At 44.2% G+C, this 26234-nt stretch overlaps 1 protein-coding gene across 1 annotated transcript in view; it reads right to left on the bottom strand.

Moving 5' to 3' along the window:
• sdccag8 (SHH signaling and ciliogenesis regulator sdccag8) overlaps positions 1-26234 on the bottom strand; it is a 416860-nt gene that overhangs the window by 326987 nt on the left and 63639 nt on the right. Inside the window, exons 9-10 of the mRNA XM_078557369.1 lie at positions 25502-25640; positions 11454-11606 (exon numbers count right to left, since the gene is read on the bottom strand). Coding sequence (XP_078413495.1) covers positions 11454-11606; positions 25502-25640 — 292 coding nt within the window. The remainder of the gene's footprint in view (positions 1-11453; positions 11607-25501; positions 25641-26234) is intronic.

Genomic DNA, 26234 nt, shown 5'->3' with positions numbered 1-26234 from the left:
AAGAGCTTACAGGCTTCCAAGATGGTGTCACCGTTCACTGCAGAACAATGGATTTCCTGCACTTGCTGGTTTTTGTGGGCTTCGCAAAATGGTGGCACCACGTTTCTGGAAGAAGAATCTTTAAACAATGGCTGGGTTGGCTGTCTGTAGACTTGATTTATTCAGTGATGTAGCATCGTGAGCAGTGAGGCATTTAAATTAACTGCAGGCTTGCTGATTAAGGATTCGTACAGTCGTGAGGTTCCAGAGAGTTGAGCAAGTTAATTATTCATTTTTTATTTGTTGCTCTTTCTTTTCAACTCGGAGACCACATGTTGAGGCTCGGAGTCAGGGATCAGGATTAGTGATGAGTTTTGTTCAAATGGCGTTTCTAACTGAATTAGCAAAAGGGGCTTTGCGGGACTGGCTGCAGCCTGGAAGTTAAAAGGATTTAGTTCACCCTTGCTGGGGACTGTGTGCAGAAACTGGACTTCCAAGGGAAATTCTGTGGAGTCTTCTGCTGCAGTAAGACTTCCAGACTCTTCAGTTTGGAGCTTTTTCTGGTGAATTTTCTCTCTGTCTGTAGCTTCAGTTGGGAGTTTCATTCAGTTGAGAATTCATTGAAGATTTTCCTTTTTCTAAGTATTTCAGCATTCTTGTGAGGTTGAGGGTACTTTGATCCCCAGCTGTCAGCATGTTGTAATGGTGTTGGCCACAGAACATGTCTGTTGAGGAAGTCTTCATGGTCTTCTGTATGTTAACAGCAAGTCTTTATTAACAACTTGTAACTATATACATATATATATATATAAGGTAAAGGCAAAGAGTTATCTCCATGTCTAAGTCTTAACACATTTCTGGCCAACACTAAACTGACTCTAGCTCTGGGTCATGTGCATCACCAAGTGGGCCATACTGTCCTCAGTCTCACATTAACCCTGTATATACCAGACTCATACTACACAGGTTACCCGCCACTTACCCAGTACAGGAAGATAAAACCTTCATAGCAGAAGTTGAAGACTTCACAACCTTGACTACCAAATACTTGTCAGCAACAGACTCGAACATACAAAATAAGAGAAGTAGCCCATTTGGCCCCTCAAGCCCGCTCTGCCATTCAATAAGATCATGCCCCATCTGTTTTTGTAGAGTTCTACATTCCCATCTACCCCTGATAACCTTTCAGTCCCTTGCCTAACTACCTCTGCCTTAAAAATAATAAGTGACCCCACTTCCACTGCCTTCTAAGGCAGAGAGTACCAAAGTTGCACAACCCTCCGAGAGAAAACATTTCTCCTCATCTCATGTCCTATAAGTGTGACCCCTAATTTTAAAACAGTGCCCCCTAGTTCTGGACTCACCAACAAGAGGAAACATCCTTTCACGGCCACCTTGTCAAGACCATTCAGGATCTTATATATTTCAATCAGGTCATCCCTCACTCTTCTAAACTTTAGTGGAAGCAGGCCCAGCTATCCAACCTATCCTCATAACCCTTCCAGGTATCAATCTAGTAAACCACATCTGAACCGCCTCCAACCCATTTACATCTGTCCTTAAATAAGGAGAGCAAAACTGCACACAGTATTCGAGTTGTGGTCTCACCAAAGCCCTGTATAACTGAAGCATAACATCCTCACTTTTATGTTCAATTCCTCTCGTAATAAAGGATACCATTCCATTTGCCTTCTCAATTACCTGCTGTACCTGCATACTAATATGTTATGACTCATGCACAAGAGCACCTAGATCCCTCTGCACCTTGGAATTCTGTAGCTGTTCTCCTTTTAAATAATACTCTTTTTTTATTCTTCCTGCCAAAGTGAACAACTGCACATTTTCCCCACACCATACTCCATCTGCCAGATTTTTGCCCACTTAATCAACTTATCGATAACCGTCTGCAAACTCCTTTTGTCCCCTTCACAACATACTTTCCTACCTACTTTTGTGTCATCTGCAAATTTAGGTACCATGCCTTTGCCTTTGCTCTCTTCATCTAAGTCATTGATGTAAATTGTAAGAAGTTGAGGCCCCAGCACAGACCCTTGCGGGACTCCACTCGTCACATCCTGCCAATCAGACAAAGACCCATTTTTGCATACTCTCTATTTGGGCCAGCCAGCCAATCTTCTTTCCAGGCTAATATGTACCCACTATACCATGAGCTTTTATTTTCCTCAGTAACCTTTGATGTGATACCTTATCAAACGCCTTTTGGAAATCCAAATACAGTATGTCTACAGGCTCCCCTTTATCCAGAGCACATGTTACTCCTTCAAAAAACACTAATAAATTGGTTAAACATGATTTCCCTTTCACAAAACCATGTTGACTCTTCCCAATTACCTTGAGTTTTTCCAAATGCCCAGCTATAACCTCCTTAATGATCAATTCTAACACCTTCCTCATGACAGATGTCAAACTAACTGGCCGATAGTTTCCTATTTTCTGCCTCCCTCCTTTCTTGAATAGAGGGGTAATATTTGCTACTTTCCAGTCTGATGGAACCTTTCCAATATCTAGGGAGTTTTGGAAAATTAACACCATCGCATCTATCATCTCATTAGCCACCTCTTTTAAGACCCTAGGATGAAGTCTTCCTGAGCCAGGAGACTTGTCAGCCGGCAGCTCCATCAGCTTGCTCAGTACCGCTTCCCTCGTGATTGTAATTTCACCAAGTTCCTCTCTCCCCTCCACCTCCTGATTTACAGCTATTATTGGAATGTTTTTTGTATCCTCTATAGTGATGACAGAAGCAAACTATTAGTTCATTTCATCCACCATTTCTTTATATCTATAATTAACTCCACATTCTCACTCTCTTGAGGACCAACGTTCACTTTACCTTTTCTTTTCCTGTTTAAATACCTGTAGAAACTCTTACTGCCTGTTTTTACATTTCTAGCCAGCTTCCTCTCGTACTCTAATTTCTTTCTCCTGATTAACCCTTTAGTTATTCTCTGCCTTTCTTTATATTCTGACCAAGTTGCTCTAATTTCATGCAGCCCAAAGGCAAGATGAAGAATACATCCAGATGCGCATGTACTCCCTGGTAGGATGGCCACATACATTCCAAATAACCCCTCTTCATGTCACCACTTCACCACAACCAGATGACCTCCTGGTACACGATGCAAGAGTGCTGGTACCATGAGCTTTCCGACCAGAAGACCTCCGGAAGATGCACCAAGGATATCTTGGTACAGTCAAATTCTGAGCCAGGGCACAGCAGTCAGTATGGGAGCCAGGGAATTTCATACTATATTGAAGAGATCATCTCCAACTGTATCACCTGTGTCATTCATAGGCAGGGGCAGAAGGAGCCACTTCTGCCCTCCTTCCCATCAAGACCTTGACATGGATTTGTTCAACTATAAAGGGAAAATATTTCTTATAGTAGAAGGGTATTATTTCCTCTGGATAGAGGTGCAAAGCAGCTCACTTGATTGGAACTCCACCCACCACCGAAGCATTGTAGCAGCAGTGTGCATCATCTACAAGATTCACTGCAGGAACTCACTTCGACAACACCTTCCATCCAAACCCATGACCTCTACCACCTAGAAGGACAAGGGCAACAGATACATGGGAATACCACCACCTTCAAGCACCCCTCCAAGCCACACACCATCCTGACTTGGAGCAATATTGCCGTCCTTGCAGTGTCACTGGGTCAAAATCCTGGAACTCCTTCCCAAACAGCACTGTCGTGTACCTACATCACATGGACTTGCAGCAGTTCAAGAAGGCAGCTCACCACCTTCTCAAGGGCAATTAGGGATGGGCAATAAAAGTGCTGGCCTAGCCAGCTCTGCCCATGTCCCGTGAAAGAATAAGAAACAAAAAAGTTACATGGCCTCACCTCTGATGCCGCTATTACCTCCTTGAAGTAAGTGTTCTCTACACATGGCATTCCAGACACTGTCATCTCTGATAACAGACCACAATTTTCCAACGAGTGCTTCCAATCCTTCTCAGGGTTGTATGGATTTGTGCATGCCACAAACTCCCCAAAATGCCCTCAGTCTAATGGAGAAGCTGAGCTAGGAGTATGCACTATAAAAGTCCTACTGACGAAGAATGATGACTCTGAGCTCGCTCTGCTTAGGTATTACTCCACACGATTGCATAATGGGTTTTCCCCATGCGAACCTCTGATGGGCTGTAGGCTAAAGATCCAACTTCCTTTCCTGGCCAGAAACACGGCAGCATTCCAGTCCCAGCAGTGCCACCAGGAGCAGTGGCCACTGCTGGAACTGGAGTCAGTCCCTGAACAGGAGTGTTGTTGGAGGCCGGAATTTGAGATAAGTTGGGGGCCTCGCCAAGGCCAGTCAACCAGGCCCTGGCTAGGGATAGAGGGGCCGGTAATTCGGAGGGCAGTGTGGTGTGGGGTGGGAGCTATTTCAAGCATGGGGTCCCTTTCCACATAAGGTGCCCAATCAGGAGGCCCTTTCTAATCTCATAGGCAGGCCACCAGGGTCACCCCACTTTGTTTCCAAATGGGAAGACCATGATTGAGCTACGAAGAAGGGAGAAGCCGACCAAGCGAGTGAAGCTCGTATGTTTAACCAGAGACAGAGGGCTCTATGCATGATCAGAGACCAGACCCATGCTTGTACAGTAATTGACAAGCTACAGAAACTGAGATCGTATCTGGTCAAGACACATTTAGATATAATTCGAAGGACCAGGTCTGCCCTAATTTCAATAAACAGAAAACCATTAACAGCATGGGCAGAGCACCCTGACCCTCAAGAGAATGTCACACCTTAAGAACCACAAATGAGGAGTGACAACACCCACAAACTGACCTCAGAGGAACAGAATTCCCATTTACCTTGCAAGAAGCTCCAGACTCATTCAGAAATAATGGTGATATCACCAAAGAGACTTTCCCTTTAAGAGAAGAGACTTTGGGAGGAGGTGTAGGAGAATGTGTGCATAATAATGTAGGGATAAAGACTCTTGGGTGAAATGCAGAGTAATGATAGCTCCTTATACACATGCTCAGTAGCTATGTCATAGTCAAGTCACTCATAGAAAAGAGGAGTGTGAAGCACCTCAGAGAGTTGCCCCAGCTATGTCTTGGTCTTATTTAACCTTTTTAAATAGTTAACATGTAAATAAATGTTTTTGAACAACAAAAAAAGCATTGCCTCCAGCAAAATCTCTTCTTGAGTAAGAAAACAACAAATCCCAAGATAAACCCACACTAACAGATTCAGGAAGCTAGCAAGGAGTGCATTGGAGAAGTCAAGTGTAGAGTAACAAAGGCAAGAATTGCAGTTCAGATAAAATGTTTAAGGAAAAGAGCAAAGCAGATGGCTCTGGTACTTGAGAATAAAAACTTGGGAATTATACAAGTATTGTTCAGTTTGGTGAAATAAATCATTAGTCCTGGCCCTTGATTACTAGTAACTGCTTACTTATTTTATGGAGACATTAACCTATTTATTTTATTATCCTCATTGTAATTTCAAAGCCATGATATTGACATGACATTGTTAATTCTGAAGAGTAATAAATGTTAATTGTTGATTCATTTGATATAAATTGTAGATTAATTTGAGGAGCTGTTTACCTTCAATTCACCTTGTAAACTGAACAATAAAAAGCAACTCTAAGATGATCAAGATCAATAAATCAATAAGTAGTCATTTGGCAGCACAGAACTTGAATGTTGCTGAAAAGCGAGACATGTCAAAGCTTTTCATCTTGCACTCATCAGGACACTTTGCAAGAATACCAACATAAGGGAAAACAACAATTTATACTGTATGTGAAGAGAGTGCTAATTGGTTGGCAAGTGGACTCTGATTTTTTTTTTTTTATTATTTGTTCATGGGATGTGGGTGTCACTGGCAAGGCTAGCATTTATTGCCCATCCCTAATTGCCCTTGTTCAGAGAGCATTTAAGAGTCAACCACATTGCTGTGGGCCTGGAATCACATGTAGGCCAGACCAGGTAAGGACAGCAGGTTTCCTTCCCTAGAGAAGGAGGAAACCCTAAACCAGATAGGTTTTTTTTACGACAATTGTCATGGTCATCATCAGACTTTTAATTCCAGAGTTTTTTTTATTGAATTCAAATTTCACCATCTGCCATGGTGGGAGTTGAACTTGGGTCCCCAGAGCATTACCCTATGTCTCTGGAATTGCCATGGAGAGTGTACCAGTGATAGCGAATGACAGTTAACTGCCAAGCATTGTTTGAAATTTAAACTAGGCAGCTTGACCCTTTTGGTCAAGGCATTGCCCTGAGGAATGAGTCAGCGAATGGTTGTCACTTATTTTGTTTAGCTGAAACAGGTGCAGTGTGTGTACACATTCTGTCTGCAAAGAACAGGGCCCTGTGTATATTAATATAGCTTCCAGTACAAGCAAATGCACCACACTGCATGGTCAACTGACAATCTTAAATTGGTTGTCCAAGTAATTCTTAGCACACTCAGGATTATTTAGCAAATGTTGTCCAATCGTGGAATCACATCTAATGTTGGACACTGTTTTGAGTATTGCAAGCACAGGCTGGTTGGGTATGGTCAGTACCTTGCCTGTTGTGAACAGCAGCTGGGACTTGCCGTTTGATACGATCTGCCAGTCTTTGGGATATGGCCTACATACCTAGCATCACACTGGCACTGAAATTCCAGAAAAGAAATCTGGAATTACAAGTCAGGAATGTGATGGAATACTCCCCACTTGCCTGGATGAGTGTGGCTCCCGCAACGCTCAAGAATTTGGGCACCATCCAGGACAAAGTAGCCCACTTGATTGGCATTGCATCCACAAACATTCACCCCCTCCACCACCAACGCACAGTAGCAGCAATGTGTACCATCTACAAAATGCACTGCAGGAATTCACCAAGGCTCCTTAGACAGCACCTTCCAAACCCACGACCACTACCATCTAGAAGGACAAGGGCAGCAGATAGGTGGGAACACCACCATCTGGAGGTTTCCCTCCAAGTCACTCACCATCCTGACTTGGAAATATATTGCCGTTCCTTCACCGTCGCTGGGTCAAAATCCTGGAACTCCCTCCCTAACAGCACTGTGGGTGTACCTACACCGCATGGAATGCAGCGGTTCAAGAAGACAGCTTAGCACCACCTTCTCAAGGGCAACTAGGGATGGGCAATAAATGCTGGCTCAGCCAGCAAAGCCCACATCCCGTGAATGAATAAAAGAAACCACATTATTCATTTACGTGATAGGCAGGATGTCTTCTTGGCTTGATGGCAGCATTTAGTTAGTGGCGAATGTGTTGCTTCTGCATAGTAGCAACGTAAAACAGCTAGCTTCACTAGTTGTTCAAATTTTTGAGATAGCTTGCCCTTCCAGAGTAATCAGAGGTAGACTAGGCACTTTTCACGGCTTAAGGCGGCGGCCTTAGGCCCGTTCATGAGTTTGCGTGATATACAGCGTGAAATGATCTGATCAGGGTAGCCATTATCCTGCAGGATGCCTTTGATATGTCTTCGACATGTCTCTTTTCTCAGCAAAAAATCAATAAGTATCTTACTTCTCCAGCAGGTGGCTACAGAGGACATTTATAACTAATTTCAGAGGATTAGTCGGATGTCAAGAGTGGATTATCGCAATAAAAGTTGCTCTGGAATAAGTTCCTCGAGAGCTGCACAAATAATTTATTACATTTGTAATGTGCAAAGTAAATGCATTTATTTCCTGTATCACTAAAGATCCCTGGGATTAAATTACCGCTTTTCTCCAGTACTTAAATTTCATTGATTTATTCAGCATACAGTAGTAGGCACTTTATGGTTTCTTTTAAAACTAGTTTGAATATTCAAAGATTATTAAAACCTACACAAATTTACCTTCAGTATGTTCAATCTTCCAATACTATGCATTTGAGAGGGAGGGGAAGGGGAACTGTAACACGGGTATAAATTTTCACTGTACCAAAAGATAAATAGGTGTTGAGCCCTGCATTTTGTATTCCTTTATCAATGGATCTTTAAAAAGTTGCCTTGACATTAATTTACAATCAATAACATAGATTGTGGACTATAGGCCATCAATCTCATCAGTTCTCATTGGGCTGAATTTTACATAGAGGCCTTGCCCCCACCCAGTGGCTGAAAAATCAGAACCTCCGCCAACCCTGGAAGCCATGGCCGTATTTTACAGTTGTCAGGCAGTTAGTTGCCTAACGTTGTGGCTTCCATCCACGTGAGGCAAGATGTCCTACCTCCAAGAGGCCAATCAGAGAGACAGCAGCGCTCCAGTCCCAGGAGTGCCACCAGGAGCAGTGGCCACTGTTGGGACTGGAGTCATTCTCTGAGCAAGTGTGTTGCTGGAGGCCAGAGTTTGAGATGTCGGGGGCCTCGCCAAGGACAGTCAAGCAGGCCTTGGCCAGGGAGGGAGGGGGCGATGACTGGAAGGCTGGAGCGGTGGGGGTGGGGCTGGTCCAAGTCTTGGGTCCCTTTCCACTGGGGTGCACAGGATGCCCACTCAGGAGACCCCCCACTCAGAGACCCTTCCCAAGCCCGTAGGCAGGCCACGAGGCTACATGGGCACATCCCCCACCCCTGGGTAAAATAGCCTAAGGGTCTTAATTGGCCCAAGAGCAGGCAGGCCACCATACACCTACCTCACCACTGGTAAAATACCTGAAGCCAGTAGGTGACATGCACAGTACCATCCGCCCACCCATGCACCCACCACCTACCTGCCTGGTCTTGGTGGTGGCATGGAGGTTTAAAATTCCGGCCTTTATTTCAACCCTTAGAATACAAATGTCACTTGAAGATTCTATTCAAAGTAATTGTTTTGAATCATTTTCTTTTTGGCAAATGACCCCCAATCGTATTCTGATATACTGTAATTATTTTCTTCATTTTGTCTTACCTGACCTCAAGACACAAATACTGTAAGCCTAACTCCATGGGTGTGATTAGTGGCAGTAAGTACATTAGCTCATTCTACCTTCAGTGATTCCTCTTTTCTCTAAAATGAGGTGATCTGCTACAATAAGTTGTCACGACCCACTTGGGATAGTGTGTTATGATATTAAACCCTTGTTTCCTGAGCTGTGACAAATGTGAAAATAGTTTGATCAAACCATCAGATTGTTTCAATTCTACCTAACTGTTTAATTTAGGTTAACAGAATACGAGCACCAGGTTTGTAAACTTAATAAGTAAATAACTGTTTATTGAACAAACTGTCATTAACCAGTGGCAAAAATGAAATATGAACTGTTACTTTCTAATGCTATAATTTAAACTCTACTCTCTTCTTAAATCCCTATACACACACATACAAGACACTGGATTGGCAACCCAGAGACCCAGGGTAATGCTCTGCGGACATGGCAGATGGTGGAATTTGAATTCAATAAATATCTGGAATTAAAAGTCTGATGATGACCATGAAACCGTTGCCGATTGTCATGAAAACCCATCTGGTTCACTAGTGTCCTTTAGGGAAGGAAATCTGCTATCCTTACCTGGTCTGGCCTACACATGACTCCAGACCCACAGCAATGTGGTTGACTCTTAAATACCCTCTGAACAGGACAATTAGGGATTGACAATGAATGCTGGCGTGGGGTAAAACAGTTCAATAGCACCAATTCCAGAGTACAGGATTCAATGGGTTGATTTTGTTCGATGTCTTCCAAATTCCCTTCAGTTCTTGCTGATGACATGAACTGGTCTTCCAGCACTTTCAGTATTTAGTTCACTGGTTGAGCACTTGCCTTTCAATGTCACTAATGGTGATTTTCCCCTTTACCTCTTGACAGGAGTTTTCAGAGAGAGAGAGGGCAGGTGATAGAGATATGAGAAGAAAAGCCAGCTAATTATTATTGTGGAATTACTGGAATCTTCCACACACAGGAGAAAGAGGTTTTAGGTCTTGTGCCTTTCAGTCCAGGAGCTCTTCTGCTGCCTTGCTCTTCACACAAACCCTGGTCAGGAGCCAATTAAATGCTATTGTCAGGTAGCTCCCTTGGTCAAGGACTCTTTCCCGGCACCATCCTGTCTTTCATGGCGCACTCTATTCCAGGACTGCATAATTGTATATATCTCTCATCCTGTTCCAGTGGACATGTCTTTCAACCTGCAGCCAATGTAATCTTAATCCACAGTCCAACAGAAAATAAAAAGGTATGTTCTTTACAAAGTGTTTTTCACTGTACATTAGCATCCTTCTTCAGGTAGCTTTTGTACTTACAAACCCAAGAAGATGTTGAGTTTTGTTTTACATCTACCTGTAATCTCCAATGGAGGCAGCAAGCATAGAGTTAGATAGGTACATATGGACAGAAAGAAGCATCTATTTTATCTGCCCATTTTCAGAATAATGCAATATGATAGCGGATAGGGCTAGGGGAGTTACAGTTCAGAACATTATATTATGAGTGGGAAGATATGACAGAGTAAATACATTATTAAAGCAGAGAGAGACAGTACAGAATCCATTCTATTAAATGGATGTTCAAAGTACATAATGAAATAATGGACACCAGCTTGACAACAGGTTTAAGTTTCCCAAGTCTTATCAAAATCAAAAGCAGGCAAATCAACAAGCTTGAGAAAGACAAAAAATGCCCCAGCTCCCAAAGTATTTTTTAATTTAAATCTGTAATTTGGTTAGAAATATAATATATGTAGGTCAAAAACAAAAATACCTGGAAAAACTCAGCAGGTCTGACAGCATCTGCGGAGAGGAACACAGTTAACGTTTCGAGTCTGTATGACTCTTCAAAAGAACTAAGGAAAAATAGAAAAGAGGTGAAATATAAGCTGGTTTAAGGGGGGGTGGGACAAGTAGAGCTGGATAGAGGGCCAGTGATAGGTGGAGATAACCAAAAGATGTCACAGACAATCCAGCTCTACTTGTCCCACCCCCCCTTAAACCAGCACCTCTTTTCTATTTTTCCTTAGTTCTATTGAAGAGTCATACGGACTCGAAACGTTAACTGTGTTCCTCTCTGCAGATGCTGTCAGACCTGCTGAGTTTTTCCAGGTATTTTTGTTTTTGTTTTGGATTTCCAGCATCCACAGTTTTTTGCTTTTATCTTAATATATGTACGTATATGGGTCACATATACATATATCACATAGTTTCAAAGCTGCAGATTTTGTTGCAACACAACTTGTGCCTACCCCTCGATAAAACTTTTCTTCGTTCAACTGTAGAATGTACCCATAAAATTGCCCTATAGAACTGAATTCCATCTTACCATCCACCATCCCCACCTAATGGCCGTAACAGAAACAACATCAGTAACATTTCAAGTGACAAGTGAATGTACAGGATTCTTTTTTGTTATCCCATAACTTGAATTTCTAACAACAGATGCATTATTCAAATAAATTTGGATTATGTTTGAAACAAGTGGTTAAGAATATCAATGCAGTTTTCTAAAAGCAGCATCATTTTGCTTTGAGGAAGTGGTCATTTTCTTTAAATGTAAAACAACAACACTCTTACCTTTGATGCCAAGCCTTCTCTTTCTTTCCTCATTTCTTCATGCACAGCTTTCTTGGCATTTGCAATTTTTTCTTGCTGAGAAACTAGCTCCCTTTCTAGCCGTTCTTTCTGACGCAACATCTCATTCTTCAGCTGCTCACAATGGACCAGAACCTAGAGAAAAGGAAAATAAAACTGCTCTTTGAAACTAATCAGAACATGACAGGCTAATAGATTATTGCATTGTACCTTGTTTTGGGAATTCCAATCTATTCGAGTTCCCAAACACTACACAGATGTTTTTTTATTTAAATCACGTTGCTCTGTTTATTTTTATATAATATTAATGTACTCCATATGAAAAAAAAAATGGCCTGAATTCTGCACACATCGTGCATGTGCGATCGGCAGGACCAGAAGCGGACGCAATATTGATTCTGGCCACGATCGCAACTGACACGCGATTTTACTCTGGCTGGCCAATTAAGGCCCGACCTGCGTGAAACGCGCCAGAGACATTGGCACAGTGCTGCTGGTGGGGGCGGGAGAGGGAGCGTGGCAGGCCCCAGGTCCAAAGAGGACCCAGAGGAGGGATATAAAAACCGCACAGGGCGCTCCCTGAAGGCTGCCAGGAGTTGGTGAGGAGCCTCAGTAAGCTGTCTAGGAGAGAGTCTAAAATCTGGCAGCAGTTATAGCCTCAACATGCACTGGGCACACCAGGTGGGAGGGCAATGCCAATGGACACTCTGCCCCACGATTCTCTGACAAGTGCCTTGTGGAGGCAGCGAATGCCCGGCATGATATTCTGATGCTGTGGGATGGCAAAAGGAGGCCACCCCACCAAAGGAGGCCTTGATGGAGGTGGCTGCCCAGGTGAGCAGGCATGATGATGTGCACCGGACAGGGACCCAGTGCCGAAAAAGGTTCAATGATCTTCAGTGATCCGCAAGGGTGAATACCAATCTTGCAGGGAACTGCGTATAGATGCTTTGGAAGATGGATGTTCATCGTGGCACACAGGGGTGTGAGAAGAGGAGTGCCAAATAGCATATTTCCCCATACTGGCCAAAGCTGGGAGATATTTCTGCTTGTCTTGGGTGCATAGAAGAGTGAGGTGTGCCAATCTGACGGGTATTTCATTCTGGCTCTCCAAAGGGTTAGGGGGGGTGGGAACGAGGTTGGTGTGATGTTGCACGTTGAGCATGGACAAACGCATGCACTTTTGTCCGTACAGAAGAGAAGCCATAATGCGCTGGAGCTTGCACAAATGGATGGTGGGGTGCCCAACATCCTGATCCTTTCCAGTTTGAGATGGATGCCCTGGACATGGAATGCGAGTGAGGAGCAAGGTCCACAGGTCGCAGAGAGGCAGGGGTCTTGGAGGACAGTAAAAGTCCAGTGGATAGATGAGAGACTGGGGAGTGTGCAAGAAAAGCTAGGGTCGTGGCATCCTGAATGAGAAGTTCAAATTCAGAGGACCCATTGCTTGTCCAATCACAATGCCTCAGTGAGGTAGTTGTCCTTTGTGGCAAGCAACCATTGTGCATGCACCGTCACTTAGGAATGATTTTTGCACCAAACATATTCTCTTCCTCCCTCAGATGCATCATCCTCACGACGCTCTGTAGACCCCGAGGACCCCCCTTGACACCTGAGGAGGAGCCGCCAACAGATGCACCTATGTCACAACTTCTCTCTGCACCAAGTACCAGTGCAGATACAGGCACATCGGTGGGCAATAGCGTGTCTGCTCAGTTGGTAGTGCACAGTGGTGAGGGCACATCACACTCGCTTGAGAAGTTGGCGGAGGCAGAGTGCCCGGGAGGCTGGCAGGCAGAGGACTGCTGGAGACCAGGACCATGCTGAATCTGAGGCAGATGATGAGCCTCTGGAGTCGCCCATCAGGCAGCAGGTGCTGGAGGCCCAGCGGGATGCACGGTAGGATCTGGCAGAGATCCCCAAGGAGTGCATACCATGGTCTCTGTCATGGAGGAGTCCATGTGGAGTGTGAGCACTGTATTGACCTGGAGCTCCAAGCGCACAGCCTCCTCCATCAAGAGAGTGGCGACTCTCATGGAGAGGCAACCCCAGGAATATAATCAGCAGTTTCTGGGGCTACGCTCAGACCTGCAAGCCCACACACTGGCAGTGACCTCAGCAGGTCACTACCAGTGTGAGAGATGGATGAGGCACCTAGTCTCTCTGCTTGGTACCTGTCCATCAATGCTGAGCAGGGAAGTTCAAACCAAACTCAGGCTGGCAGAGCAGCTGTATGTCGCATCTGCGGCTCCTCTCAGGGCACTCCAGATGAAGGCAGCAGCTCCTCCACCCCTCTGCCAGTGCCCATGGCATCTGATGAGGCCACGAAGACTGAGGAGTGCCCAGCTATGGCGCTAGATGCTCCCTCCCAGACGGTGCCTGCAAAGGCTCCACTGGCCAGAGGACGTCTACCAAGGTCATCAGGGCTGACGGGACATCACAGTCAGCAGGCTGCCCCAATGCTGCTGCCAGCGAGGGAGAGGCACCAAGATGCAGCACTCACAAATGGAAGTTTACGGCACTATAAACACGAGAGATTGTAACGGGTGATATTACTGCAGTTGAAAAGTGTTCTATGTTCAGAGTGTGTAAGCTTAGCCATCATTTAAAGACGTTATGGTTATTTCATGGTCTGAATGTACTTTATGTTTCTCATAGGTGTTGGGCATGGGAGTGGTTTGTGACAAGACAGGAAGGGCTGCAAATTTTATTTCGGAATAGTTAATTAACATAGGGGTCACAGGATGGCCTCATCAGGAACATTCACTGAGGAGGCATCACCCTTGCCCTCGCTTACTTTCAAGCCATGCCTTGGATGCGTAGCTGAATTAACAGAGAATCGCTGGTCTCCCTGCCTCCCACAAGGTTCATCATTTCTGCAGCCACATCCTCACCCTGGACCTCCTCTGGCTCCTCATCAGACCCATCAGTTGAGTTGTCCTCTGTGACCTGGGGAGCTTCCTCACAGTCTTCATCCTCCAAAATGTCCCCCCCCTTGACACAGCCAAGATGTGCAGAGCGTAGCACACAACGACAATAAGCAAGACATGATCTGGAGGATATGGCAGTGCTCCCCATAATTGGTCCAGGCAATGGAAGTTCATCTTGAGCAGGCCAATGGTCCTCTCAATTACCACCCTTGTAGATGCATGACTTCTACTGCACCTCTCCTCTGCTTCTGTCCTTGGGTGTTGGAGCGATACAATGAGCCACCTTTTCAGGGATAGTCTTCGTCACCCAGGAGATAACATTCCAACAGAGCTGAAGCGATGAAGAGCCTTAGCACCACAGGACGTACGCATCATGGGAGCTCCATGGGTATCTGGCGCAGACCTGCAAAATCTGTGTCCTGTGGTCGCAAACAATCTGGCCGTTGACGCAGTGGAAGCCCTTTCTGTTGATGAAGGCACACAGCTCACCCACTGGCACCTTTAAAGCCACATAATTGCAATCTATGGCATCCTGGATGATGGGGAACCCAGCAATTGCAGTGAAGCCTCCGGCTTGCTCAGTCTGGCTAGCTTCGTGGATCTGGAAATGAATACGTTCATCACCTGCGTGAACAGAGTGACAGTGACCAGTTTTACGCAGCTGTGGGCAGTAGAATGGGAAACACCACATAGATCTCGCACTGACCCTTAGAAGGAACTGGAGGTGAAAAAGTTCAGGGCCACTGTCACCTTAAGAGCCACTGGCATCGGGTGGCCACCGACACAGTTTGAGGTGATCTCTGGGTCAATCATGTGGCAATTGGAAGTCACAGTCTGCCTCGAGAGGTGGAGCATCCTTCAAGTACTGGACCTCTGACAAGTCCAGATGGCTGGAGGGCTGCCTGTAGACATTTGCTGCAGGATAATGGTGTGTTCTGTGGATCTTTCCACCTTGCACCTGCTGGCCCTGCACCCCATGTGGCTGCACCTCTCTTTCCACAGGTCGTTCTCTGGGATGCTGCCTGCAGACACAAGCTCTCCTCTCCCTTCTGGCCCTCTCCTCCTCAGAGGAGATCGTCCCTCCAGCGGAGTAGACAATCCCCATTTACTGTAATACAGATGGTACAGGATAGTGCCCTGAAGGGTGTAGTTGGCAGAAAGCTCTAAGATAGCTTGTAAGCCAAAGAATCCTCCAGAAAACACAGAAAATGCATATAGCTGTCAGAAAAGCACCTACAACCAACTCTCACCTGAACTCCTACCTTCTCACATAACTATGGCTCTGGTCAACTTTTATCCCGCCCTGGATTGAGTTTCAATTAAAAATGGGATGGCCACCTGGCCGTGTGGCCGATGTGCAACCGCAAAATCACAAGGGCCATGTAGAATTTCAACCAATTGCCTTTATAATGGGCAGAATTACCAGTTTGATTGTCAGTGGTTGCACTTCTGACTCCTGTGTGTGCCCACCAACCAAAATATGGCGCGATGATATCGCGATGCGCACCTGATGTTTTGTTGCGCGATTTCATGTGAGGTCCAGTTGGCCACGTACCAATCCTGTAATGTACAATTCTGGCCAGTGTGTTTTTGGAGTGATGTCATGGTGGGGTGGCACATGATGGTACTTTCAGTTCTCAATAACAACTTAAATTTATGTAGCTTCTTTAACGTAATAAAATATCCCAAGGTGATTCACAGGAGCGTTAAGACAAAATCTAACCCTGAACCACATGAGGAGATATTAGGTCAGAAGACCTAATGTTTGGTAAAAGAGGTAGGTGTTAAGAAATGTCTTAAAGGAGGAAAATGAGGTAGAGAGACTGAGATATAGGGAGGGAATTCCAGAGCTTAGGATCTAAGCTCCACCAATGGTGGAGTGATTAAAATCGGGGATGCTCAAGAGACCAGAATTAGAGGAGCACAGATATCATGGAGGATTAGGGGTTTAGAGGAGATTACAGAGATAGGGAGCGGCAAGACTATGGAGGGATTTGAAAATAAGGATGAGAATTTTGAAATCAAGATATTGCTTGCCTGGGAGACAATGTGGGCCAGCAAGTCCACATTGGGGGGAATGGTGGCATTATGGTAATGTCACCAGTCTAGTAATCCAGAGGCCCAGGCTAATGCTCTGGGGCCATGGGTTCAAATCCCACCGCGGCGTCTGGTGGAATTTAAATTCAATTAACACATCTGGAATTGAAAACTAGTCTCAGTAATGGTGACCATGACACTATCATCAATTGTCATAAAGACCCATCTGGTTCACTTGAGGGAAGGAAATCTGCTGTCCTTACCTGTTCTGGCCTACATGTGACTCCAGATCCACAGTAATGTGGTTGACTCTTAACTACCCTCTGAAAAGGCCTAGCAAGCCACTCAGTTCAAGGGCAATTGGGGTTGGGCAAGAAATGCTGGCCTTGCCAGTGACGCCCATATCTCATGAAAGAATAAATAAAAGAATCACAGGGGTGATAAGTGATCAGGGCTTGGTTAGAGCTTGGGCAGCAGATTTTGGATGATCACAAGTCTACAGAGGATAGAATGTGGGAGACCGCCAAGAATGGTCAAGTTTAGAGGTGTAAACAATGGTAGCACATTACGTTAATGACTATTTTGCCTTAGTTGTCAATAAAGGCACTTTGGAAAGTTTTTGTCTTAAAAAGGGGTTGTTTTTCCACCCGAACAGTGCTGATGAAAGGTCATCGACCTGAAAGGTTAACTGTTTCTCTCTCCACAGATGTTACTTCAGCTTTTGTATTTCCAGCATTTTGTTTCTATTTCAAATTTTCAGCATCCACATTTTGTTTTCTTTTTCACCCATCATGGTTCTTATACAGATCAGTTTATTTTATGATTCATTTGATAATACAACAGCAGTAGCTGGTTTGTGCCACGTGAGAAGTTTTCAGAGACCATGGTCAGAAGATACACTACCTAGTACTGTGAAATCAAAGGTTAACAGGGACAAAATACTATTGCAGAATTAAAATGTTGAGCCACTGAAGATGCATTGCCTTCATATTTCAGTTAAATTCAGCTGGCAGCACACTCTTCTCTCTATTAGAAGGTAGCAGGTTAAGCCCATACTCCAGGACTTTGTACAGTTAAGTGGCATAAAAACAGGCCTTTTGGCCCATCAAGTCAATGCCATATTTTTTTCCCTCCGCACAAGCTCCCTGGACTATTCTCACACTTTCTTTCTTAAGCCCTTTAATATTCCTGCTTTTTGAACAATTATCTAATACTTATTGAAATAATTTACGGATGCTGCTTCAAAAAAGGATTGTGTCAAAGAGTTCAATATTTCTACCACCTTCCCTAGAAAGAAACTTTTCAAATGTCAGCTTAAATTCTTTTTGGGGTACCTTTAGCCTGTACTCTTTTGTTGCTGTCTTGTCAAACAGTGAAATTACATTATCACTCTTTACCTTACTGGAAACCTTCATCATCTTGAAAACTTCTTAACCTTATCAGCGTTAATGAAAAAAATCCTAACTTTTCAAGTCTTTCGTCATAACATTTCATTAAAAGTATATTGTACATTTTCCATGTCTTTTACATTATTCCTATAAAGGATGCCCAAAACTGCACAGAGTATTCCAATTGTGGCCGAACTAAAAGTGTCATACAAGTTCAACGTCACGTCCTTGCTTTTGCATTCTATGTTTTTAGATACAAAGCAATATTAAAGATCCCATTTGCTTATTTTATTCTAATTATTTGATCCTTTTACTTGTGAATTTGCTTTGTAATAGTAGAGGTAAATCTGAGAACTGTTTACAGAAAGCCAAAAGCAGCAAATTTGACTCAAAACAGCTAGTGGTAACAACAGAAATGCCTGGTGAACTGGATGTAGCTGTGGGTGCAGATTGTTAGTGGCAGTATAGAACTGCCAAGAAAAGAAAAGAAAGATACCAAATATTTTAACACTTCTGACATTTCCTCCATCGCCGGGTCAGAAGTAGGGATGTTTGCTGATGATTACACAGTGCTCAGTACCATTCACGACACCTCAGATACTTGAACAGTCCATGCCCATATACAGAAAGACCTAGACAACATTCAGGCTTGGGCTGATAAGTGGCAAGTAACATTCATGCCACCCAAGTGCCAGGCAATGACCATCTCCAACAAGAGAGAATCTAACCATCGCCCCCACTCAGGGTTACCATTGACCAGAAACTGAACTGGGCTAGATATGTAAATAAATGCAAAATACTGTGGACGCTGGAAATCTGAAACAGAAATAAAAATAGCTGGAAAAACTCAGCAGGTCTGACAGCATCTGCGGAGAGGAATACAGTTAACGTTTCCAGTCCGTATGACTCTTCACCAGAACGGAGGAAATATAGAAATATATAGGGCTAGATATGTAAATACTGTGGCTACAAGGGCAGGTCAGAGGCTAGGGATCCTGCGGCACATAACTCACCTCCTGAATCCCCAAAGCCTGTCCACCATCTACAAGGCACAAGTCAGGAGTGTGATGGAATACTCCCCACTTGCCTAGATGAACCATCCAGGACAAAACATCCCATCCACAAAAATTCACTCCCTCCACCAACGACACACAGTGCCAGCAGTGTACACCATCTACAAGACGCACTGAAGGAACTCACCAAGGCTCCTTACACAGCACCTTCCAAAGCCACGACCGCTACCATCTAGAAAGGTAAGGACAGCAGATGCATGGGAACACCACCACCTGGAAGTGCCCCTGCGGGCCACACATCATCCTGACTTGGAAATATATCGCCATTGCTTCACTGTCGCTGGGTCAAAATCCTGGAACTCCCTCCCTAACAGCACTATGGGTGAACTACATCAATGGGCTGCAGCAGTTCAGGATGGCAATAAATGCTGGCTAGCCAACGACACCCACATCTCATGAATGAATTTTTAAAAAATCATCCAGGACAAAGCAGCCTGCTTGATCAGCATCTCAACCACCATTGGTGTAGAGTGGCAGCAGTGTGCAGGATATACAAAATGCACTGCAGCAACTCGCCAATCCTTCAACAACACCTTCCAAACCTGCAACATCTACCATCTTGAAGGACAAGGGCAGCAGGCACATGGGAACACCACCACCTGCAAGTTCCCCTACAAGCCACACACCATCCTGACTTTGAACCATATTGCCATTCCTTCACTGTCACTAGGCCAAAAACCTGGAACTCGCTTTTTAACAGCACTGTGGGTGTACCTACTCTAGGTGGACTGCAGCAGTTGAAAAATGTGGCTCACCATTACCTTCTCAAGGGCATGGTAACCGATGCTCAGGTCCCATGAAAGAATAAAAAACAACTTTCTCCCTTACGAAGTTCAGCAATTTCTATTTCCTATTTCTAAAACAACTGCCCGCAATGCTTCTTTTTGTCTCTCCCTCTCCGATGGAACTATAAAATATACACATCTCAGTCACTACACTGGAGCCATTCTTTCCTTTCAGCAGACATCAAAGTGGCCATAACAAAAATAGACCTGCACCATACAATGCTTTTCACGACTACTGGATGCCTCAAAGCGTTTTAAAAACAATGAAGTGCTTTTGAAGTGTAGACTGTTGTAATGTAGGAAATGAAGCAGCCAATATGCGCTCAGCAAACTCCTGTAAACAACAATGTGATAATGACCAGATAATCTGATTCTTATTGTGATCTTAATTGAGGAATAAATATTGGCCAATACACTGGGGATAACTCCCCTGCCCTTCTTCAAGATAGTGCCACAGGATCTTTTATACCCACCCGAGCTCTCCACAGACGCTGCCAGACCTGCTGAGATTTTCCAGGTATTTTTATTTTTGTTTTGGATTTCCAGCATCCGCAGTTTTTTGCTTTTATCTTAGTGTTTAATTGACTGCCACTTCTCTTCAAGGAATGCCTACCTTGAAGAAGTATTGCTCTTCTCTCCGACAGGATTTCCGTATCTCTCTTTTGCCTTGTTCACCTTCATTGCTTTCCATTTCTCTCCTGGTGTTTGACAAGGTGTTTACTAAAACCCGCTTTCACAGCCATATTTCCTTCCTCAGTGACTGTCTCCGTCTCCCCCCACGTGGATTTCAACTGAAGTTCCATCCCTCATGTTTCGAATTCACCCAGGATTACAGGTATCTCCGGGACATACAACGCTCCTCAGACTGCTATTCTCGTCGCATTCTGAGATCCACACTCAGTGCCATGCGCCGCCATATGAACACACTCGACCTCTCCCTCCAGCAGCACCACTGCACCCTATTTCTAAGCTGCGCGTGCCCCCAGTTTCATTTTATTCTTCGTCTCATCCGACGCCTCAACAAGAAACTCTGTCTCTTTCTTTCAGGTGCAAAGGAACGCAAGATCCAACAATTTATCGACACAGACACCCATCCAGGACCCTCCACCCCTGCCTGTCCCTCTGTCCCCATCCCGTCTTCCAATCCCAGCCCCGGTTGTGTATTCACCATACCCCCTGACCTTCCCCTCTCCGATGCTGAACGTTCAGTGCTTAGCAAAAGACTTAGTTTCATACCCTTTCGCCCTTATCTCAATGAATTTTGTGCTCGGCACGATGCTGAACTCTTCTTCTGCCGCCTTCGTCTCCGTGCTCACTTCTTTGGGCAGGAGTCCTCTCCCCGTTCAACGGATCCTTTTACCCGCCTCCAATATTCTCCCTCCACCTGGATTCTTACCTTCTCTTGATCTTTTCATTGAGAACTGTCGGCGTGACATTAGTCATCTCAATTTCTCTGCCCCTCTCACCCACTCTAACCTGTCTCTCTGAACTTGCTGCACTCCATTCTCTCAGGTCCAATCCTGACATTGTCATCAAACCCACTGACAAGGGTGGTGCTGTTGTTGTCTGGCGCACTGACCTCTACCTCGCAGAGGCTGAGCGTCAATTCGCAGACACTTCCTCCTACCTCCCCCTGGACCATGACCCCACCACTGAACATCAAGCCATTGTTTCCAGGACTGTTACTGACCTCATCTCCTCTGGAGATCTTCCTTCCACAGCTTCCAACCTCAGTCTCCCAACCTCGGACGGCCCGCTTCTACCTCCTACCCAAAATCCACAAACAGGACTGACCCGGCAGACCGATCGTGTCAGCCTGTTCCTGCCCCACGGAACTCATTTCTTGCTATCTTGACTCCATTCTCTCTCCCCTTGTCCAGTCCCTTCCCACCTACATCCGTGATTCCTCTGACACCCGACATCATATCAAAAATTTCCAGTTCCCTGGCCCCAACCGCCTCCTCTTCACCATGGACATCCAATCCCTCTACACCTCCATCCCCCACCGGGATGGTCTGATGGCTCTCCACTTCTTCCTCGAACAGAGGCCCGAACAATCCCCATCCACCACTACTCTCCTCCGTCTGGTTGAACTTGTTCTCACACTGAACAATTTCTCCTTAAACTCCTCTCACTTCCTCCAAACAAAAGGTGTGGCTATGGGTACCCGCATGGGCCCCAGTTATGCCCGTCTCTTTATGGGGTATGTGGAACATTCCTTGTTCCAGTCCTACTCCGGCCCCCTCCCACAACTCTTTCTCCGGTACATCGATGATTGCTTCGGTGCTGCTTTGTGCTCTCGTCTGGACCTGGAAAAATTTATTAATTTTGCTTCCAATCTCCAACCCTCCATCATTTTCACATGGTCCATCTCTGACACTTCCCTTCCTTTCCTTGACCTCTCTGTCTCAATTTCTGGTGATAGACTGTCCACCAATATTCATTACAAGCCGATCGACTCCCACAGCTACCTCGACTACAGCTCCTCACACCCCGCTTCCTGCAAGGACTCCATCCCAATCTCTCAGTTCCTTCGCCTCCGTCGCATCTGTTCTGATGATGCCACTTTCAAAAACAGTTCCTCTGACATGTCTTCCTTCTTCCTTAACCAAGGTTTTCCACCCACGGTGGTTGACAGGGCCCTCAACCGTGTCCGGCCCATCTCCCGTGCATCCGCCCTCACACCTTCCTCTCCCTCCCAGATCCATGATAGGGTCCCCCTTGTCCTTACTTATCACCCCACCAGCCTCTGCATTAAAGGATCATCCTCCGCCATTTCCGCCAACTCCAGCATGATGCCACCACCAAACACATCTTCCTTTCACCCCAGCGGCAGCATTCTGCAGGGATCGTTCCCTCCGGGACACCCTGGTCCACTCCTCCATCACCCCCTACACCTCAACCCCCTCCCACGGCACCTACCCATGCAACCGCAGAAGGTGCAACACCTGCCCCTTTACTTCCCCTCACCATCCAAGGGCCCAAACACTCCTTTCAAGTGAAGCAGCATTTCACTTGCACTTCCCTCAATTTAGTCTACTGCATTTGTTGCCCCCAATGCGGTTTCCTCTACATTGGAGAGACCAAACCCAGACTGGGTGACCACTTTGTGGAACACCTTCAGTCTGTCCGCAATCATGACCCAGACATCCCTGTCGCTTGCCATTTTAACACTCCACCCTGTTCTCTTGCCCACATGTCCATCCTTGGCCTGCTGCATTGTTCCAGTGAAGCTCAACGCAAATTGTAGGAACAGCACCTCATCTTCCGACCATGCACTTTACAGCCTTCCGGACTGAATACTCAGTTCAACTTTTAGATCATGAATTCTCTCCTCCATCCCCACCCCCTTTCCGATTTCCCACCCTTTTTTTCCCCCAATAATTTATATAGATTTTTCTTTTCCCAACTACTTCCATTATTTTTAAATGTATTTCCATCCATTGTTGTATCTCTACCTTTTAGCCTATTTCGATCCCTTCCCTTCACCCCACTCCCACTAGGGCTATCTGTACCTTGCTTGTCCTGCTTTCTACCCTTAATTAGCACATTCCTTAGATATCACCACCTTCAACACCTCTTTGTCCTTTTGTCTATGACATCTTTTGGCTGTCTCCACCTATCTTCTATCCAGCTCTACCTGTCCCACCCTCCCTTAAACCAGCTTATATTTCACCTCTTTTCTATTTTTACTTAGTTCTGTTGAAGAGTCATATGGACTCGAAATGTTAACTGTGTTCCTCTCCGCAGATGCTGCCAGACCTGCTGAGTTTTTCCAGGTATTTTTATTATTGATTTGGATTTCCAGCATCCGCAGTTTTTTGCTTTTATCTTAAATAAGCGGGGCTTTGGTTTAACATCTCATCTGAAAGACGGCACCTCCAACAATGCAGTGTTGCACACGAGTGTCAACCTCCACTTTTGTGGTCAAGTCCTGGAGTAGGACTTGATAAATGAACTTTATGGTTCAGAGGCAAGTGTGCTACCAATTAAGCCACAGCTGACACATAACACAGAAGGTAAAACCAATCCATCCTGCTTCCATCTCACCACAGTAAACAACTCTGACCTGTCTCTGAATCATGAACAAAAACCTCATGCTCCCATTAGTAGTCTGAAGCACTGACTAATTGTAATTTTGGTTTGAAAACAAGTTTATCAAACAATCTTTTTATAACAAACTTTAAAAAGTCATACTAAAAGGTTTATCAAAAATATTTTTTTAAAAACAAAAATGTCTCTGAAAGAGAAAACTATGAAAAAATCCCATCAAAAAAGCCCATCATAAAGGTCCTGGAAATAAAAACATAAAAGATTACTTAAAATTTTTCTCTCATCTGAAAGCATATGTTCACTAGGTAATAGGCATGCAGCCTAGGGGTGGAGCCACTGCTCTAGTAGTCAGTCTCTCTCTCTGTTCAGTCATCACTCCCTATTACCAATGCTACCATTGGGCCCAGCAATAAATTGCATTGTACACACAATCCAACTATATGACTTTGACTAAAAATCAACCCAACTTCATCAGCATTTTAATCTCTCCTGGTCTACCTATGACTAAAGTAAGGCTAGCTGGCCTATAATTTCTATCAGCACCCTCTAATGTAAACCATTAAGTCCTAATGACATGTCTACCTCAAGTAACTTCTTTAATACCAATTTTCTTTGAATAATAAGGTCCATTAAATATATTCACCCCACCAGCCCTAGTGGTTCTACATGTTAATATCCATTTTTCAGTTAAATCTGAAGCACTTTTTTCTTTTCTCACTCTCCATTAAAAGCTTGCGTCCTTCATCATTAATAGCCCTATTTCCTATCTTAATTTCAAATGTGGGCATTGAAAGTCTTTTTATTGCCTTTCAATGGCTTGGATTTTGCTGCAGTAATAATAAATGGGTGGCTGTCAATACTAGCCATTTTTAATGACTAAAACTGTCAGCAATTTCTGCCAATTGCACGTGCACAGTTAATGGAAAAATCCAGCAGTTGCTATCATTGATAGCTTGCTCCTCTCCTCCACAGACCACACTGTTGCAGCCTGCACCAATGGAATCTGTACAGAAATCAATGTTATGGCGTGAACTTAGGCTAATTGTCCACTATTCTAAAAACAGAAGAAAAGTTCGAGCTTGTGGAAAAAGGGACAACTAAGTTTTTAATAATGTAGTAGTGAAAAATCTTTGAACAACCTCTCTGGAACTGAATATTTCATTTTTAATCGTGGGAGTCTGATTCCCTCAGAAGATGATTAATGTCACAGATATTTTAAAAAGATAGAAACTAAAATAATATGTTTAAAGTTATACTTTTTTCTATTTAATGGTGAGGCATTACTTGTGAGTACACAAATTCATTCTGAACTTGAACTTCTTCTTTCTATCAGTGGTTTTTTTTGTGCTGATCAAGGTGAGGGCTTTAGTGATGGGGATGGTTCCTCTTCCCAAAGCATTTTACAGCCAAATGAAGTACTTCTGAAGTGTAGTCACTGTTGTAATGTATGAAACATGGCAGGTAATTTGAACACATCAAAGTCCTACAAACAGCAATGAAATAATGATCAGGTAGTCTATTTTAGTGATGTTGTTGAGTCTGAGGTTGTGAAAGGAACTATATAAATACAAGCCTTTCTTTTTTTCTCAGCACTTCCCATGAAGCACTCTCATATCAGGTATACTCTGACATCAACCTGAAATACTTGCTCAGTTTCTCATTCCACTGATGCTGCTGGACCTGCTGAATAATTCCATTATTTTCTACTTTTAGAACAATGGGTATTATATCTACTCAGTCATGCCTATTTTGTCTTTTTATTACCTGTATTTTCTCCAAATTGGCTTCTTCTGCTACTTCTGTAGCTTGTTTCACTTGCCGACATGCAGAGTCTTCCCTGGCCTGCATTTCATTTATGTTGCTTCTCAAAATTGCCAGCATATTCATCAAGTCATCTCTTTCTCTACACAAAGCAAATGAATTATAACCTTATTATTGATTCATTTTAAATCATTATAAAACATTTTTTTAAAATGTAAAAACACTCATAAGGGGATTTTAATGACTAAAACTGTCAGCAGTTTCTGCCAATTGCACATGCACAGTTTAATGGAAAGATCCAGCAGTTGCTGTCATTTGTACCTTATTCCTCTCCTCCACAGACTGCACTGTTGCAACTTTTACCAATGGAATCTGCACAGAAATCAATGTTATGGCGTGAACTTCGGCTAATTGCCCACTATTCTAAAAACAGGGGAAAGTTTGAGCTTGTGGAAAAAGGAGCAACCAAGTTTTTAATGATGGTGTAGTGAAAATTCTATTGAACAACCTCTCTGGAGCTGAACATTTAATTTATAATCGTGGAAGTCTGATTCCCTCAGAAGATGATTAATGTCACAGATATCTTGAAAGAATTTGTCATGGTTCTGCGACAAATGAATTTTTAAAAATGGAAAGCAGCAGTAAATATTACTCCTTGAAATAAGGTGGACTTCTTTTGAAAAGTAGCCAGTGAAGTACACAAAGCCAGAAGGCTCCGTGCTCATTTAAGGGAATT

Source organism: Cetorhinus maximus, chromosome 14, assembly GCF_964194155.1.
Source record: "Cetorhinus maximus chromosome 14, sCetMax3.hap1.1, whole genome shotgun sequence".
Taxonomy (NCBI): domain Eukaryota; kingdom Metazoa; phylum Chordata; class Chondrichthyes; order Lamniformes; family Cetorhinidae; genus Cetorhinus; species Cetorhinus maximus.
Note: the sequence above shows the minus strand (reverse complement) of the source record. Positions and strands in the feature narration are given on the sequence as shown.